Source organism: Melanaphis sacchari, unplaced genomic scaffold, assembly GCF_002803265.2.
Source record: "Melanaphis sacchari strain LSU unplaced genomic scaffold, SCAv2.0 Contig74_pilon_pilon, whole genome shotgun sequence".
NCBI lineage: Eukaryota > Metazoa > Arthropoda > Insecta > Hemiptera > Aphididae > Melanaphis > Melanaphis sacchari.
The window spans coordinates 1,112,472-1,131,228 of record NW_020271531.1 but is presented as its reverse complement, the minus strand read 5'-3'; the positions used below and the strand labels follow the sequence as shown (position 1 = coordinate 1,131,228).

The following is an 18,757-nucleotide window of genomic DNA, read 5'->3' as shown; positions in this document are numbered from 1 at the left end:
ACATTTTAGAATTTTTAAGGAAAATTGCTTATACTATATCTTTTTGATAAATGTTTTTCTTTAAATAAACACATAGTTCATATTTTATAGTATAATTTTAATTATGATATTTTAGAATTAATTTGTACACCGATTGTATAGGTATTATAATTAAATAGTATCGTGAAATAGTATAATCTAATAATAATATAAGAGTACAGTGAAAGCTCCACTAACGGAAACCACTTAATAGCTGGCGTTTTTTGGAAACGGGGACATTTTCACTACTTTTCAATAGGAAAACCTATGAAAAGCAGATAATATTTTTATTTAAAAATAATAAGTATTCACATTCGTATGTAGGTACTCTCGTAATAATGTAATTACGACAACAAACTCGTTGTGAGACGATAAAATTATGATGAATTCGGTTATCAGTGAAACAGCCATAAGTGTCATAATAAAAGTATGCCAGTTAGTGATGGTTTCTTTATCAAATAACGAGTTTACAGGACGCTCTGTTTGCTGTAAAGAACGTAAGTCATTTCATTCATAGATCCAATAGAGGTAAAAAACAGTACTATTTTCACTTCTGCTGTAATTTTAGCGAATTATATTACTATTGAGATTGCACAGAGACGGTGTAATTATAAACAGACAAAGTCCACCGATTTTTTCTCTTAAAAATAATTTTAAAAATACATGTACTTAATTAAATAAATATGTAATTATTAACTGTAAAAATATAAATTAAATAATAATATATAATATTAATAATAATTTAAAAAAAATTAAAAATTAAATAATTTGCAATAAATAATAACATTATACAACATACATACATACATACATACATAGTACATTATTTAATTTTATTTTACGCTTAAAGAATTTCAAAAATGTATTCCTTCTGAATAATGGACACCTCCAAATAACGGACAAAATTTCGATGACAAGAGTGTCCGCTATCAGAGATTTTACTGTATATATATATAATCCAAGTTTAACGTCAAGTATGCTTATCTATGAGATAAACCGATTGCTTCAACAGTCAGTTTAGAACAAATAATTATGTTGATTCCATAATAAAAATATTTGCGTAATCAAAAATAATATTCGAACATTTAAACTTTCTAACAGATAATATTCGAACACTTTTTATTCATACATATTCATTCGTGTACATAATTTTCGAATAAACGCTTTGCCATCAATTAACAATGGAAATATATCTTCTGATTGAAAGATAATAATGCATACCTAAAATTTAAAACGATAATTCAAGACAGAAATAATTAAAAAAACATAAATTTAATAATTACATAAGTCGCCTTCGATGTATGAAATTAAATTTAAATGAATATGTTCAAGTAAAGACTAAAGACACATTTTAAATTGTATAAAATAAAAAACTGAATGAGAGTTAAAAATACTTTTGAAATACCGAGGGGTATGCTTTTTTAATATCAGAAAATGTATATGTCTTTTACATAATTTATTGTATTCAAACATAATAATATTATGTATAAAAATGTATTATTTTTATTAATAACCAGACATTGCTATTATAGTCGTTTTCTATTCATAGTGAATATTCATCGCTGAATGACATGCATCGTTGATGTTATCATGACTAGATTATAATATGCATAACCAAAAATAATAATAATAGTTATTTTGTTCATACACGTTATCTGATGATTTTGATAAATAATAGGTAATATTATCTATTCAATCTATACTATAAAGGTACGAAAATAGGTAGATATATATTATTTTTATTTTCATTACCCATACATTTTTTTTACACTTTGTATTAATTATATTTCATCTATTGATTAATTTAGTTTAGTAGAAATATGATACACGTTCATTATGCACAGTCTCACACTTAAATTTGAATATTTGTAAGTTAATATAACTTATATTGTTTTTTTACTTTAAGAAACATCAAAACTAAAAATATCCAACATTAAGTTAAGACCATACAAAAATATTAACCAATTATGACCAATAATTAGTATATTTGTACCATTTATCTTACTAATTAAAATTAAATAAAATGGCTATAACGAAATGTTTAAACAACAGTTTAAAATTAAATAATTTTTACTTAAATATGCAATTTTTATTTTAATGTTATGCGACTTAAACGTTTTGTAAGACTATAATACTTAATTTTAATTACATTGATATATTTTTTTTTTTTTTTCAAAAGATTTAGTATTTAAATATTGATTTTATAATTGTATGATTAATTGAAAACAAATTAACGAATACAAACGTAAAACGTTGATTGTTTAGGTACACACATCTTAGCTTTATTAAATTTGTTTCAAGTATTTATAGTATAATTATTGAGTTTTAATGATCATAAACCGTCATTTTTTGTGTTCAATGTAAAAACCTACTTCTTATCACAACTTTTCAAAGCTAAAATTTTAATTATTTGTTTACCTTATAAATCATTGTATATTATATTAAATCACGCATTTTATTGCCCAAATAATACCATCAAACACAGTATTAATTATTCATTTTTGTAAGTTTAGTAATAATCATATTATTATTTCATTAATGATTGGAATTATTGTATTTATTATATAAGTATTTGTTAACAGTAGTCAGAATTTAATTATCAACTAATGTGATAGAAAAGGCAAATATATTTATTAAAGTTAATTTTAAATACACCACATAGAAGTTAATTTTTTTCACAAAATATATTTTTTTCATTCTCTTGGACCCATATAACAAATTAAAATTACAAACAAAAAGAAACGTTATTTCATCAACTGAAATATATATTTTAGGAATTAATATCATCGTTAATAACAATATATTTTATTATTAACTTCAATATCTACTTATTTAATAACTTTTAATATTATTCGAATAGTACGAATTGACTAAAACTTCGCATTAATGTTTAATTAAAAACACTTCTAAAATAAAATGTTATCATTATAGTTATTTTCATTTATTATTATTTTTAAATGTTTGACATTTTTAATTTATTTTTTTAAATATTGCGTAGTATATGATCGCTATCCTAAATTCTATGTAAACATACCGATTTTTTTTTTTTAATGATTTTATAGTGGGTATTGTACTAACTAAGAAATGTTTTAGCATAGTATAATATAAATCAAAAATTGAAAATTAATTTAAATAACCTTCAACAACAGCAAATTATATTGTTTTAAATCATATTATACAATATAGTAATATGATTTTTATAAAATAAGATCAAGTGAAGTTCAATTAAGAGATTGACTAAATCATTTTTACAGTAAAAAATAAAAAAATAAATTCATGTTTTGAATAATATATGTATATATATTTTATAATTGAGGTTTCATGTAAAAAGGGGAAAAATCTAATTCCGTACATATATTGTATTGTACATTATGCATTATATTATATGCGTTTAATCATCCGTAAAACGGAATGTTTGAAAAATAATGGCTTATGAAATATGTCATTTTTCGATGACATAATAGTATTATGCGTTATTTTAATAAACACGTTTATATATGAAAAGATGCCATTTTACCATATAAAATAAAATGCGTTTCTCGCTTCACTCAAAATCTAAAAACACGAATTTCGCGTATATCCGAAAACACGAAGAAAAAAAAAAGTTTGGACGTATTTAAGTTTTACACAATAACATTACAAAATAATATAAATATATTATAATACTACGTTATTGGACAACCATTTTACTAAAAAAAAAAAAAAACGTATAAAATATCTAATAACAAAAAAATCTTTCACATTACTTTCGATTTTTAGCTAGAACGTAAACAAAATACACTGAGCGAGCGTTTTTAAGATTTTTTATCGTTGGACGAATAAATATGTATCAAAAATAATAATTATGATAAAAGTAATGGTAAACAGATAATATCTTATTAAAACAGGTTCAGAAATCTGTGAATTATTAGAATTATTAACTGTTCTACTGTTCGTTCAGTATAATAGTATGCACGCTGCAGTCAGTAAAATCCATGTTGAAATTATTTGTAATTGTATTACTTTTTTTTTTTGTGATATTGGTGTGTGACATAGAAAATTCAGTGGTTTTACTAACTAGAGAGTTTTTAATGTCGATCACTGATAGGTTTCCAATATTTACTGACTCAATAGGCCACGGCAAACCAACAATAGCTTATTTCTGTACTTGATTACAAATTTCACAGCAAATATCAAATCATAATATTTTAATACACGTAATAGATTTTATTAATACGGTCTGAAGCGTTAAATAATAATAAAACTTAACTATCCAGGGGGTGCAGATAAATTTAATATGAAAATACGATCATAGTTATTGTTTAATATTTAGTAAATACTATTTACTATCTGGGATTGACAATAATGCGTATTACCAAACTATTATTCTATGAATAACATACAGTTAATTATGTATAACTTAAAAAATTCATAGACATATATTTATTTTTTAGATTAGTTAGGTGACAATTATAAACAGCTTAGGTATCATAATTTAGTAAATAAATATTTCTTTCGATAAGCATATTTTTATATGAGTCATTATCATGCTAATATAATTTGTATTTTGAAGAAATCATTACTGAATATTTCTTGAAGTACATTTTAACTTTTAATTAAAATAGTACATTTTACTTTTAGATGAATTAATAAAACAAATTATAATTATTTGTTGCTAAAAATATATTCTGAAAACTTCACGCATTATTATTTTGGAGATTATAAATAAATCATAGATATTTGTTAAATAAGTAAAAATGATTAACTAATAGTTACTGCGGTTATGAACTATAAATTTATATTTGCTAATGACTTCAATTTTAAAATTATAAATATATATATATATATATATATATATTTAACAAAATTAAAATCTCTTAAATTTAAATAATATGTTTAGGTATTAATAAATAGTGGAGAAGTTTATAAAATGTATGTATAATATATATATATTTATATATAACAAAATAATATATAAATAATATAACAAAGAATTAAAACTTAATTAATACAACACTTGTATTAATTTTTTTTTATTAATAATTACAAAATGAACTAATATACAATAATTGTATGTCATAAAATATGTCTTAACTTTTTTAAATTAACAATTTATTAACCTTAATTTATGTTTAAGATAAACGTAAAAAAAAACTTAAATTGTTTCCACTTTATTAAAAATGAAACTGCTCTTTCCCTACAGTTTTCTTAGTCTCGTCACTGACGACAGAACACTCCGCAATATAAGTGTTCGATATGCAAACGAACGACGGGACCAGCGTAAAATATTTGTGGTGCATTATATTATTGTAATTCATTATTTTATTGTAACCTTGTAAAGTAGGTATTCCAAAACAACGGTGACCGACCGTGTATACCGTGTGTAGATATAGGTACCTATTTGCAAATAACTTACAAAAAAGGGTTGGGTCCTGGAAAACAGAGTAGCAGAGGTGTATTATGTAAAGATACATGTATATGTGTATATGTATGTACACTGTATTATGCAAACGTTCGGTGAAGGTTGTGTGGCAAAACACAATAAGCAGATTAGACCCTGTCCGTGAGCGTGGCGAGAGCAGTTGTATAGAAGGTGCAGCATATATCGAAGGTAAAACGTCGTTTAAGTACAATTCTCACAAACCTTTACAAGAACGTATTTCATGTGCTATATTTATGCAATAGTATACAATATTATAGGCAAAGTGATTTCTTTACCAGTAAACAACCATTTTCTTGGTAACTGTTTATTACAATATTTATCTATCATTTCAATGTATACAATTTTCGAAAAAATAAATTATTTTATTTACTACTAGTCATTGTTGGATTAATTCTAAGATTTATTTTTTATTTTTAAATAGCTACAATAATATTTTGGAGCAGAATATTTTCCTAAGAATAATTATGCATAAAAGCTCTAAAATACAAGTATCATTATACAAAAATAACAAATAGATATGTATAGTTATAAATATTTACATTTTAGAAGACAAAAAGGATACAGGACCACAAAATATTTGTATACTACTCTACTCATCTAAAATATAAATACTTAATTATTAGTCATATCTAACAGATCAATATATTTGTTGTTTATACATCGAAGTATTAACAATAAAAATTATATTTAATTGTAATATTTATATTTTAAATTAAAATTTTTAATTTTTAAGTATTAATTAATTTAATTTATTATACAATTTAAAATTAAGAACACATATTTTTTTTAGAACATAATATAATATTAGCCATTAGGTACAATATTTTTAGTTTATTTGTATTTTAACAAAAAAGAATGTAAGTCACTTTTAAGTTATTTTAATTGTTAAGGTCATTTTTTTAGATTTTATAATCCTATATCATTGATTAATTTAACTAATAAATGTTCGATATGACTAGTAGACAAGTAGATAAAACAATAAATGGATATAATAATAGAAAAGTTTTTTTTTTTTAAATATCTTGTTAACAAATGGTCCAACTACAATAATCATGAATTTACTTGCAGAGGTTTCAGATTTATATGTTTATATAATATTACTTTTATATACAGTATGTGCGTTAGGTATAGACGTCATAGCTATAATAATATCAAACGCTACCATATTATTACTGTCGAGAAACGACAAAAGAATCGTGTAGTTTGTGATGTATAACACCGTCACCAAAAAATCTCTGTAGTTAAAAATAATAATATTCTCACGTACCTACGTTTTATCCATGAACCTACTGACATTTTTTTTTCATCTATCGTGCAAAATCGTGTGCCCACCATTCAGTAACATGACACGTATAATACTAAAATATAGATATCTTGACGGAAGAAGAGTACTTCAGTTGCACCACGAGTCCACTCAGTTATTGTGTTTTCTTTTATATAAAATATATAAAGCGCCTTATCGAATTACATGAAAAAATTTAAACTTAAATATAAAATTTGCATAAAAATATAAAAAAATTTAATTAAAATTTAAAACTTATTATTTTGTTTTATGAAATAATTTTGAAATTAACCATAGAAAACTAGAAAATATATTTAAGTTTTTTTTATACAATACTTACAATATTACGTGAATATATTTTTCTAAAATGTATACAAGTTTTTGATTGATCAACATAATATTTTTTAAATTCAATTAAACGTCTCGTTTGATTTTAAACTAATCTGAGTTTTTAATTTTTGGAAATAATTATTCATATTACGTCTAATGATTTTATTATATACTAAATGTAATATATATATATATATATGTATATAACATTAAATATTAAATAAGCTTACAAATAATGTACATTTTCAATTATAAATTCATTTGTTTATAATTTTATTCATTTTGCACTGTAAAAGTATATCATTATTTACGTAATGCGTTTTTAAATATCAAAGAAATTTAATATCAGAAATTCAAGTTATAGGCTATATATTATTTGCCCATAACACAAATTTGTCTTTCACATTTTTTTAAATATTTATTTTCAAATTTCAGAAGTATTTATCAGTATAATTATTCTCTCTAACTAATTGGTATATAAATAAAAGTTCAGAGAAAAATCCTCTCAACACGTTTATGTACAATTATATATTATTAATACATATATTAATTATAATATCAATAATTATATAATAGGAAATGGTATGTACACACAAAAATTGTTAGACTCATAATTAATTGCCTGAGTAGTTTTTAATATATTGTTTGTAAAATATAAATGTATTTTATGCAATCAAAATAATAGTACGAATCAAACTTAGATTTAAAAAAATATAATGTCTGTTCTTCATTGATTTAAAAAACTGTCAATTATAAAACGATAGGATATATTGTATTCTCTGCTTAATAACTATACAGCTTACCCAATTTAATATTAAACCATAAGAACCAAAAACATAAAATAGAAAAAATAAACTGAAAATAAAAAAGACTCGGTACTTTATTATAAAAATTGTATTTACTTCTATCGAAATCCAAAATAAAACGACTTTGGAGAGGACCAATTGGTTTTGTTAAGTGCAACGCAACCGCGATTGTGAGATGGCATCGACACAGTATAGTTGTCGTCGATTTCACGAGCCGGTTCACGGGTTTCACCGAATGGAAATGCGTTATATATTATTACCTTACGGAAATCCGGGGGGGGGATGGACGCTATGTATAGATACTATGTACGTTTATTCGCGTGTATTGAGCACAGGAATAAAATATTATTATTATTATTATATGAATAATAAATTTCGTCGAAATCATGTAAGACGGGCCGCTAGTATACGTGTGATGGAGGGGGTCTGCCGGGGGTGCTACATTATCCCTCCATCCCTTCCACAACATCCATCACCCCTGTATGATGGGTTGGTTCGGCCGGCGGGTGTGGCGGTAGATCGATTCCCTCCGCTTTTCCGCGCTGACACGCACAGTAAAGACGGCGGCGGCGGCTAGCGAATCGCGCCTGCCTCCCACTGTATGTTCAACAACAACCCTGCGTATAACTGCCGCCGCCACTGAACAGCTGATCAGCCGGAAAACTCGTGACCAAACCGGAGAAGTTTGTTCGCGCACACCACCAGTGTAGTCCGTCCGGCGGTTTACACCGGTCAGAGTGTCTTCCGTCGCCACCGCTGTCACCGCCGCGTTACTATATTTTATAAATATATATAACATATAAATATACATCGTAATACGCGTGTTCATAAACAAATACATACTGTTTACTTGTATATATATATATATATATATATATAATTTTCGAATTTGACTTTTACGATTATGGACTTATTTTTTTGACATTATTATTATTTATTTGTAATTTTTCACTTTTTTCTTTTCGGTCGTACACCATCGCGACTTACCTCTAATCGGCTTTTAGATTCAGCGCCTTTTGCTCCCATTATAACCAACGCGTAATACCGACTCGTCGCCGCTTCAGATATGAGCTATCCGTCTCGGTCCGTTTTACCTTCGCCACCATCGTTATCGTCTTGGTCATCACCGCCCACGCCGATGTTACCGCGATTGCGGTCGTCTTCGGGCATTCTGCACCCATCGCAGCTCTCGGCCCGTCATCAAATCCGGTGCAGCTGCAAGTCTATTGCCATTGTACTTCGGTCATGTTCATCAGACATCTGTTGAAAGGTATTACTGTACACCATAACTTGACGTAACATAATCCGGTTACCAATAACGTATACATAGAATTTTTAAAAATAATATTAATACATATATACAATATACAAATAAATTAATAATTTTCACTCCGAATTCTCAGCTTAACGTGTTTTCATATTTTATATCGCTAAATCAAATGACAATATGGACTACCATTGTAATTGGTTATACTGTATGTGATATAGTTTTGTTTGATTTAATATTACTATGAGAGGGAGAAAAGGATTAAAATAAACATTGTAACCAGTATTTTCATTTTGTTTCGGTAAATCGCACTGTAGTGATGATAAAATGATTAAAAAAACATGTCGAGTGGCAGAAAATAAAAATGTTTGCTATCTATCCACTAACGAGCATAGTAGCGTAGCGCGATCGGTGAAACACAGGGCCGCCGTGTATTTAACACGATTATTAAGTAATCTTGTTGCAACCCTACTTTGTGACTGCTAACAACTTACAACTAAAAGATTGTCTTCTCGTTATAACAACAAGTCTACTTACACTTACACTTATTACCATTATGTAATCTATCGTTATTATGATAAGTCATCGTAAAATATTGAAATCAAAGCGAGTTATAGATACGATATAATCGAAAACACGTATGATTTGATAATTTATTTATTAATTATATAATTCAGTTATACAATATTATAATATGTATAGTAACTCTTGTGATTATCATAGAGTATTCAAATTAAGTTGTTTTCAGGTATTATAATATTATTCGCGTAAAAATATACTTTACTAAGATCAGTTTAAATATTTCTTTAACAAAAATAAGAAACCCGGAATTTATATTCCTGTGACCATTCTTTTAATTTCATTAATGAATAAAAAAATTTAAAAAAAGTAAAAAAAGATACACGATTTTTATTTTTTTAGTTGGTTATTAATATTATATTAAATGTTGATAATTGTGTTTATGGAATAAATATTTAATAAAATACTGTTTGTCTAACTTCACAAACTCTACTTCAACTAAATTGTTATTATTTTCTATAATTTAATCTTCTTATTATTTGAAGTGAACAAAAATCCCAAAGGAATAGATCTAGATTCTTTTATTTCTTTCCATCGATCTTAGTTTTAACTTTAAGGTTATAATCATGTATGCGATGTTATAGATACTATTGTGTCATCGAGATGTTTGTTGATTGATTTTTTTTTTTGTTCTTAATATAATGGAAATAAAAATAAAAATATATTTATAGTGTATTTAAGCTTGTTAGAAATTCACTTTTAAAGTAAATAATTTTTATTCCATTTCACGTTGTACGATGTTGAAGTCTTTATATATTTGTGTGACTTATTCCTTTGAATATTTCTGTCATGGAATGTAAACACAATGACTCATTTTAATTTTTACATCTTTTTAATAATAGGTTGATTTTTTTTAAGTTTAAACAAAGTTAGTTTTCTCTTCATGTGTGCAATTTTAACTTAAAATTGAATATGAATCGTATAGATTTTAGTTTATTTTGCAATAATTTACACATTACATGTTTAATGTCATTTTTGAATTTCATCAAACCAACTAGACACAATTACTATTTGCAAAAAATTGGTTTATTTTAATTTAAAGTTTGTAGTTCACATATCTTTTTTGATTCCATTACTTTAGATGAATCTTTATTTCAGTTGATTTTTTTACCAAAATATACATTATAAAATAATTTATTTTTGATTAAGATCAAAATTTTGAATGTAATTTATAACTTAACACAATAACATGACTGTTTATAATTTGATTATTCTTAATGATAATAGTTTAGTATATGCGCATAATATTATAGTTTTATTTCTAACATTGAAAATAATAAATCAATAATATTGTAAAGTTATTCATTATTATATATTTATTAAATCTGTAAACATGTATTATACATTTTTCATACTTATTTATTTTTATTTATTTATTTTTTACATACTTCTTATGTATATATTTTTATTATATAAACTCTCTTTAGTTGTCATATTTATTAAGTATCAATACGTTTTTACCGTTATTACATTACACGAATATTAGTTTTATAAGTATTATTAAGCACTAACATTTTTTTTTTTTTTTTGACAATAAATAACCGACTGCTATAAATAAGTGGATCCTAATAATTATTCTTTAACGGCAAACAAATGTTCGTTATTGTAAATTCACTTTAAACATGAAACCATAATTAAAACAATTAAAGTTAATAAATAAATAACATAAGTTTCTATACAGTAATGGACCTTTGTGCGTTTTTGTAGCTTAATATTTTTGGAATACTATATTAACTATTACATATTATATTAAATATATAGTATATCGTATTATTTTATAAGAAGAACTTAAAAATGTATAGAACAAAAATAAAACAGTTAATTATTTGGTCTTAACAACATCAGCTTATATAAATATTATATTGCATTGGTCATCAGAAATTAGCTAATCTTTTGCCATATTTGAAATTTTAATACATGATGATTTTCTTTTTTTAAATAGCTTTTATTTCACAAAATATATATTATACACATTAGTACATTATTATATGTTCATTGTTTTTTCACATCTGAATAAAAAAAAAAAAAAAAAATTAATTAAATTACGCATTAATTATAAATTTTAAGATGGTCCGGTTAAATTTAACTGAAAAATATCTAATCAAACAAAAAAAAGAGTCGATGAACTTAATAATTTAATACTTTAAAAAAAAACGCTGTTGTACCTATATAAAAGGTTATTGAAAATATATTGGTCGTTTTTTTAGAAAATTAATTGTATTTTCACGATATTTTTGTTTTCAAACAAGTTATGAGCATATTTTAATCGTAATATTTGGCATATTATGTTATATACAACTTAATTAAAAATTAAAATATTGTAAAAAAAAACTCACAAAAAAACACGACTAATAATCTTGCTTTTAAGTTTGACAATAGATCAATGCGCTTTATTATTAAATTTTCCTACTCGTCATAATTGGGACACTGCTGAACACAAATCTATTAGTTATTACCTGCGCTGTACGTTCATAATACGTCGACAATAACGTATCATGCGGGCGATAAGTTCTATTAAAGTATGTGGCATATCGCGACGGTGTTGTCACTCGCGGCTGTGTGCATGATTACTACACATTTTCCGATTTCATTTCAATGGCATCCAAGCGTACAGAGAGCATCATATACAACAATACGATGAAAATATTATAACATAACCGTAGCTAAACCATGTACAGCGGTTACACGACAACGATGACACTATTTAAGCGTAGAAGTTTTCTCATTTCGCCGGCAGTGCGCTATGCACAACGTTTCACAGCCGCACAGGTATATCGTTTAATAATAATTTTATATACGTCCGGAAACGGTAGTATCGACGGCAAGTCATTCCCAAGTAGAGGTATTTCGCTAAAAGCGGACCGATTTTCTTTGGTCGCCGTCTATTCATCGTGGCATGTTTGATTTCTTCATTGTGTGTGTGCATGCGTACGTGTGTCTGTCTATACACATTAAACGCCGAACGGATTACAATATTATGCCGTACATGTGTGAGTTACCCGAGAACAATAATATTGTACCATATAATATTATACGAAAATGTATTATATCATAGACTCGACAGTTCTAAGGAAATTTCATTTTCACAACTCTCGCAGCCGTTCACCTGAACTAAGTCACTCTGTAAGTTTTGGGTAACCGTTTACGTCGCATAAAACGACTTGCGCAGTACAACCGCATACAGGATAGATAAAATATACAATACTGGCTACGTTATATTACTACCCGAATTCACCCATGTTAAAATTAATCCATCTTTCTTTCATTTTTCCTTTTGTTTAAGTTTAAATACATAGTACCTACAAACAAAATTACAATGATTGATTTTATGATTTTCCACTTCTTAATATTCTAGACTCATTTTTGATGTAAACACAGAAAATTAGAGACAGTTTTAACAAACGCTTAAAAATGATGTAAATCAAATATTGTTAAGATTTGAATCGTAATTATAAATTCATATCAAAAATATGTCTAAAATTAAGAAAGCATATCATTGCAATTAATTGTGTTTATAAGTATTTTAATTTGATACTTGTTTTTTTTTTTTAATAATTTGTAATTTAAATAATTAAAAAATAATTATGCATTATGCCATATTTCCACCAAGTTTAATATTAATAAAGTTTATAAGAGTGGCAACTCTATATATAAAAAAATATTTGATTTTTTTGAATGAAAACAAAATGCATGCGTGATCTACTTTATAGCATTTCATATGATTTGAAAAATAGAAATAAATACTGATAATAGGCCACAGTTAAGAATATATAGTTAGTAATTCTTTACCGCATAGTATTATAAATTTTACAAGGAACACCTACAGATCGTAATTATTTTTAAACGTGTGAACGATATGACTTAGTATTGATTTAATGTTACTATTTATTATTGATACACGCTCCTAAAGTATATGCAAAACTTACAATTAACAGATATTTAAGTTAATAGTTAAATTCAGTAATTTTAAGATTTTGTCGTCATCTCAACCTTGTTATTGAACTCACATAGGTACACTAAAACGATAACATTTAACTGCAAGTTTCACTCGCAGAGATTCAGTTATATTATTATAATTCATTGTGTTTCTAATTATGGTTAGGTTAGGTAGTAGTTCATAATACTAAAGTAAAGTTATTACCCTAAATAAAAACAACTGTATTATGTTTTTTTTTTTTTTTTTAATGGCTATAGTTCTATACATTATTATTATTATTATTGTTATTAAATATACAGTTGCAGAGTTCCACCCGATAATGGACTCTGAGCAGCGTTTACCGGGTGGATTTCTTTCACAATTAAGCGCATGCCATGAAAAGTTTTACTGATATAATATGCTTACACCGTGCTACTGACGAAAACTTTGATCGATAACTTCCGGTCGCTCGACACAATTATATATTATTATTTTATGATATACATACTAAAACCGTCATTCTACGCAGACAAACTTAATTTCGGATGCAATCTTTTAGGCAGATTGGTAATATCGTAGGATAATATAATATAGGTAGGTTCCACTATATGCGTTTAGGCTCAACGAATTCTGCTCTCCCGACGGTTTCGGTCAAATTGGATTAATAAACAATTTACTTGAGTGACAATGTATGCATGGCGAAGTATGGATGTCTGATTTAAATGTTCGTAATGAAAAATGAATATCCAAACATAATCATTAGAAGCGTTAAGGATTTTTTGTCAGGAACACACTTTGCACAAATTCCGGCCATCATGTACAAGTTACCTTTTGTACAGGTAATTGGTGTTAAATTAGGATTATAAAATTATAGTTTCACAGGATTATAATTGCAGAGTTTAGTTGGTAGTATGAGTTAATAGCGATTTTTTATCAACAATTATTATAAAAGTCTATTAAATTAAACTATATATAATATGTAATAATAATACATATTAATAACTATCATTTTAATAACATAATAGTTCTTTTATATTTAAATAAATAAAGTCAGTTGATGAATTACTTGATAAATTGTGATTTAGTATGAGTTTTGATTCTATATATTATCACTATAAAATTATTTTTACTCTTTTAAATTAACAAACAACACTAAAATACATTTTTCTATTAAGAAAAAAATTACTTGTACAATTTGAATATTTAATAAAAAAATTACAATTAGTAAATTAGTTGAAAAGATGAATATAACGAAACAATGAGTGGGAAAGTTATCTAATGATAGAATTCGCTTGACAGCTTCGGTTAGAGTCAAACAATAGCATTGTCACAATTTAAAAGATCATGACACCAGTGTCTTTTATGACAACAGAAAAGATTGTCAAATAATTAAAATAGATTTTCACTAATAAAACCATATGATAATAATAATAATAACAATAATATTTCAAAATTCTAACGTTGAATATTATTTTTTCTAGTTTAAACATTGTCGCTATACTAAGACTTAAAGAAACATTTTTTTCACAAATAATAACTTAATTAAAAGGTCGGTAACGAATCCTTTTTAATGGAAAATTATTCTATCGAGAACGAACGAGCGTAAAGTCCGAGACCGAGGATAACCTAAAGGTTACAGATACATTTAAATGTATTTGTAAATTAAGTTGTGCAAATATGAACAAAAAATTGTCAAATACAAGTTAAGGGTCCCGATAAAAATGTATTTAGATGTTATAAAATAGTAAAATTATAGTAAAAGTAATATTATAGGTATGTGTAATGTGGTGACGAACGAGTGCCGTAATCACACAAACGACGTGTGGCAAGCGAACATATCTTTTGCCAATATGGTGGTAGTATATAAGGACTTAAAGTTATGAGAATGTATTCAGCGTAGATTGTCATTTCAAAATTAAAGACATCTAAAACACTTAAACAAGACATAAAACGTATACGTTAAAAATATAGCGATTATATTTAATAGTAAATATATAGTAAAGCTTTTGCATACAACCGAATGAGTAAGGAATCGAAAAAAGACAAATAGGCTATATTAGTGGTCATATCAATGACGACGGTCTCTAATAGTTATCCCTGAGGAGAAAATTCGCGCTTGGAAATCTCAGAAAACCACTCTACGAGTTCAATACGACCGTGAAATTCTGTCTTTCTGGGTGTGCAGCGCGGGTGGATATACCATTCAAGTGCTCATAACAATAAATTATATACTTCTACATATATTTTATATATTATTTATGTATAAGTTTATGTAGACGATAGTCAGCATGACTAAAGAAAAAAACAATGTCCGTTGGACGGTTATATGTCGCAGAAATAGAAAAATAGGTTGAATAATGTATTAACGTCTGATGTTGCGACGACACGATTTCTAACCAACGTGATAGCTTGCAAAAACTGTAAATAAGTTTTATATTGTTGTCCTTAAGATTATATCATTATCACCATATTCTGCTTAACTGAAACAAATGCATTATTTGAAATTCGGTCGCCTATAAGCACAAACGCGATCACACCTTAGCCATTATATTTTTTTATTTTTTCTAAAATTATAATCTGTATTAAATAATAAATAAGTAATATTAAAGTATTTTACAAATATTTTAATCAAAAAAATCAAATATTATTTTGTAGTTATAGAGTATTATATCGTAGGTCATCTCCTCACTCAAACCACAGATAAAATATGTAACCCACACTAAAACACCATAAATTATTATTTTATGTCTATTTTTCTGTCATAATCGACACCAACGCACAATATTCTCAATTCTGTTTAAGCCGTAGCCGCCGTGTACATAACACTAATTTATAAAATATACGATCACCACTTCATACTCCTCCAGCCTTCATTCCACCAAGATGTCTGAGCTGAATCTCTGTCTCTTGTCGGAAACAGTATTTACACTTACAACTCGGATGCTTGAAGGGGGAGGGGGTTCAAGAATTTTCTATCAGTACACCTCTCACTTGCAACGGAATATAACCGAAAATAATAATACCAATTACACATAATATTGCAATTTATCGAAATGGATCATTACTACAATAGAAATCTCAAATATTATTAGAAAAATCTGAATTATACAATTTAATCCAGGCCACGGTTGTGGCGCGAGCTAAGTAAAAAAAAAAAAATGACTGCATGACGGTGTATGTATAGTATATCTGTATATCGAAGCAAGAGTTGCCTATTTAAACTGTGTAAAATACAGGTAAATTTGTTATAAGATATAACTGAAATTAAGTAATAAAATTTAAATGAAAAACTGCGAACTTTTTAATGGAAATTTATATTAAATTCAGAATCGCGATAGCCGTCGTCGTCGCCGCATCGATCGGTTTCCCCACTCGATTTCGTGTATACAGCTCGAGGCCTAGGTGGGAAAAAAATATTATAATGACAACTGCCAGATTCAGTGCCGAATTTCGGCGGGTCATAACCATGCATTAATTTCGTTATCTGCCGTCATATGTAGCTATCGTCTATACTCTATGTTATTATAGTGTGTTATATTATTAAAGCGTGTTAGTCGTATAACTGTTTGCAAATCACATACAATTTATCTTCTGCAATTACCACCACAGGGAGTCATTACACAAGTATAATCAAAAAATCGAATATTTGGTTTAGGTGTAATGATCTTATTTCTATTAAAGAAAGATGGCCTCGTTGTGGCAAAAACGTGTATATAATAATTCTAGAAAAACAAAACTAAAACAATTATAGATACATTATTTAGGTAAAGTTATAGATAAAAATATAGATACATTATCATTATTATTTGCATTGATGATAACAATTAGTGATATCACAACAAAAACTCTTAGTAAACTATGTGTAAAAATGGCTAAGTAAAAAAAATTAGATCTTTAAGCACTTTAAAGATGATAAATCATGAATAAATACTAAGTATATTGAATGTAAGTAAACTTATTTTGTTTCAATTATTTATTTACTTGGTGAGGAATTATTTATTAAAAAAACAAAATATGATGAACAAAATAATTAAATGGCGAAGGTCTGTTGAAATATATCTTATTATTATTTAAAAAATATTATTATTACTATTTACTTATATACTCGTACCATTCTATATAATTCCTCGCCAGGTAAATACATTATTGAAACAAAATAAGTTTACTTAAATTCAATATAGTTAGAATTTATTCATGATTTCACGTTTTTATAGTGCTTAAAAACCTAATTTTTTTTTTTTTTTTTTACTTGGCCATTTTTACACATAGTTTACGAAGGGTTTTTGCAGTGATATAATATAAATAATCTAGTTATTTAAAAAAAAAAAAAATGTAACAGATTGTAAGTATTAGCCATTGCTGTTGGCTGTTGAGGTAATAAGATTAATAAAAAAATAAAAGTTATAAGGAAATAATTAGTAGCACTCGTATATTCAACCAAATCATAAGAACTTATTTATTTTGATTATTGTAGTACGGCGCATCGAATAGGCAATTTAGCAGTTCCATCACTATCTTCAAATCTACAAGGCCAATATTTGTTGTTATTTATACATAATTCATAAAAAAAAAAAATTGAATAAAATAATATTTTATCTCGCTTATCCATGTTATAACATCAAATCGTGATGACAATTTCCTTCGTTAAATTTACGTTATTTCTCCGGTCACGGATTGTATCACAGACATGTCATGACATTATAAAATCTCGTTTGTTTCAGTATTGTCTGTCAGTAATAATTGTATTATTCCTCCTCGTTCGATCCATTTGAATACATTTTATCGGTTTGTTTTTCTCTGCATGGAGTATAACACTAACATAAACGATCATAAGAACGCCCACATTTTTGCAATGATGTAGATATTCATGATTGGTGCGCGGAACAAAGGAGAACAACACGGAAACCTGGATAATACGGCTAATATAATAGCTATAATAAAAAAAAAAAAAAAAAAATGGGAAGTCTCGAAATGACCCGGCATGGCTCACCAGATAGGCGATATAGTTGTTTATTTTCTGTCGTTCAATCAATATTTACGTGTTTTCTTCGCTGATGTACTTTTTTTTCTTTCTACTTTTTTGATTTACTTTTATCATTTTAACATTATAACCGTATGATACTCCACAACAACTGGG

General features: G+C 26.4%; 1 protein-coding gene across 2 annotated transcripts in view; it reads left to right on the top strand.

Moving 5' to 3' along the window:
* Positions 1-18,757, top strand: part of LOC112601038 — a 256,787-nt gene that overhangs the window by 144,737 nt on the left and 93,293 nt on the right. Inside the window, exon 1 of one of the 2 annotated variants that reach the window (XM_025348437.1) lies at positions 8,774-9,128. The exons of the other annotated variant lie outside the window; for it this stretch is intronic. Coding sequence (XP_025204222.1) covers positions 9,104-9,128 — 25 coding nt within the window. The 5' untranslated portion in view covers positions 8,774-9,103. Of the gene's footprint in view, positions 1-8,773; positions 9,129-18,757 lie in introns of those variants that run through there. 2 annotated transcript variants of the gene reach the window in all.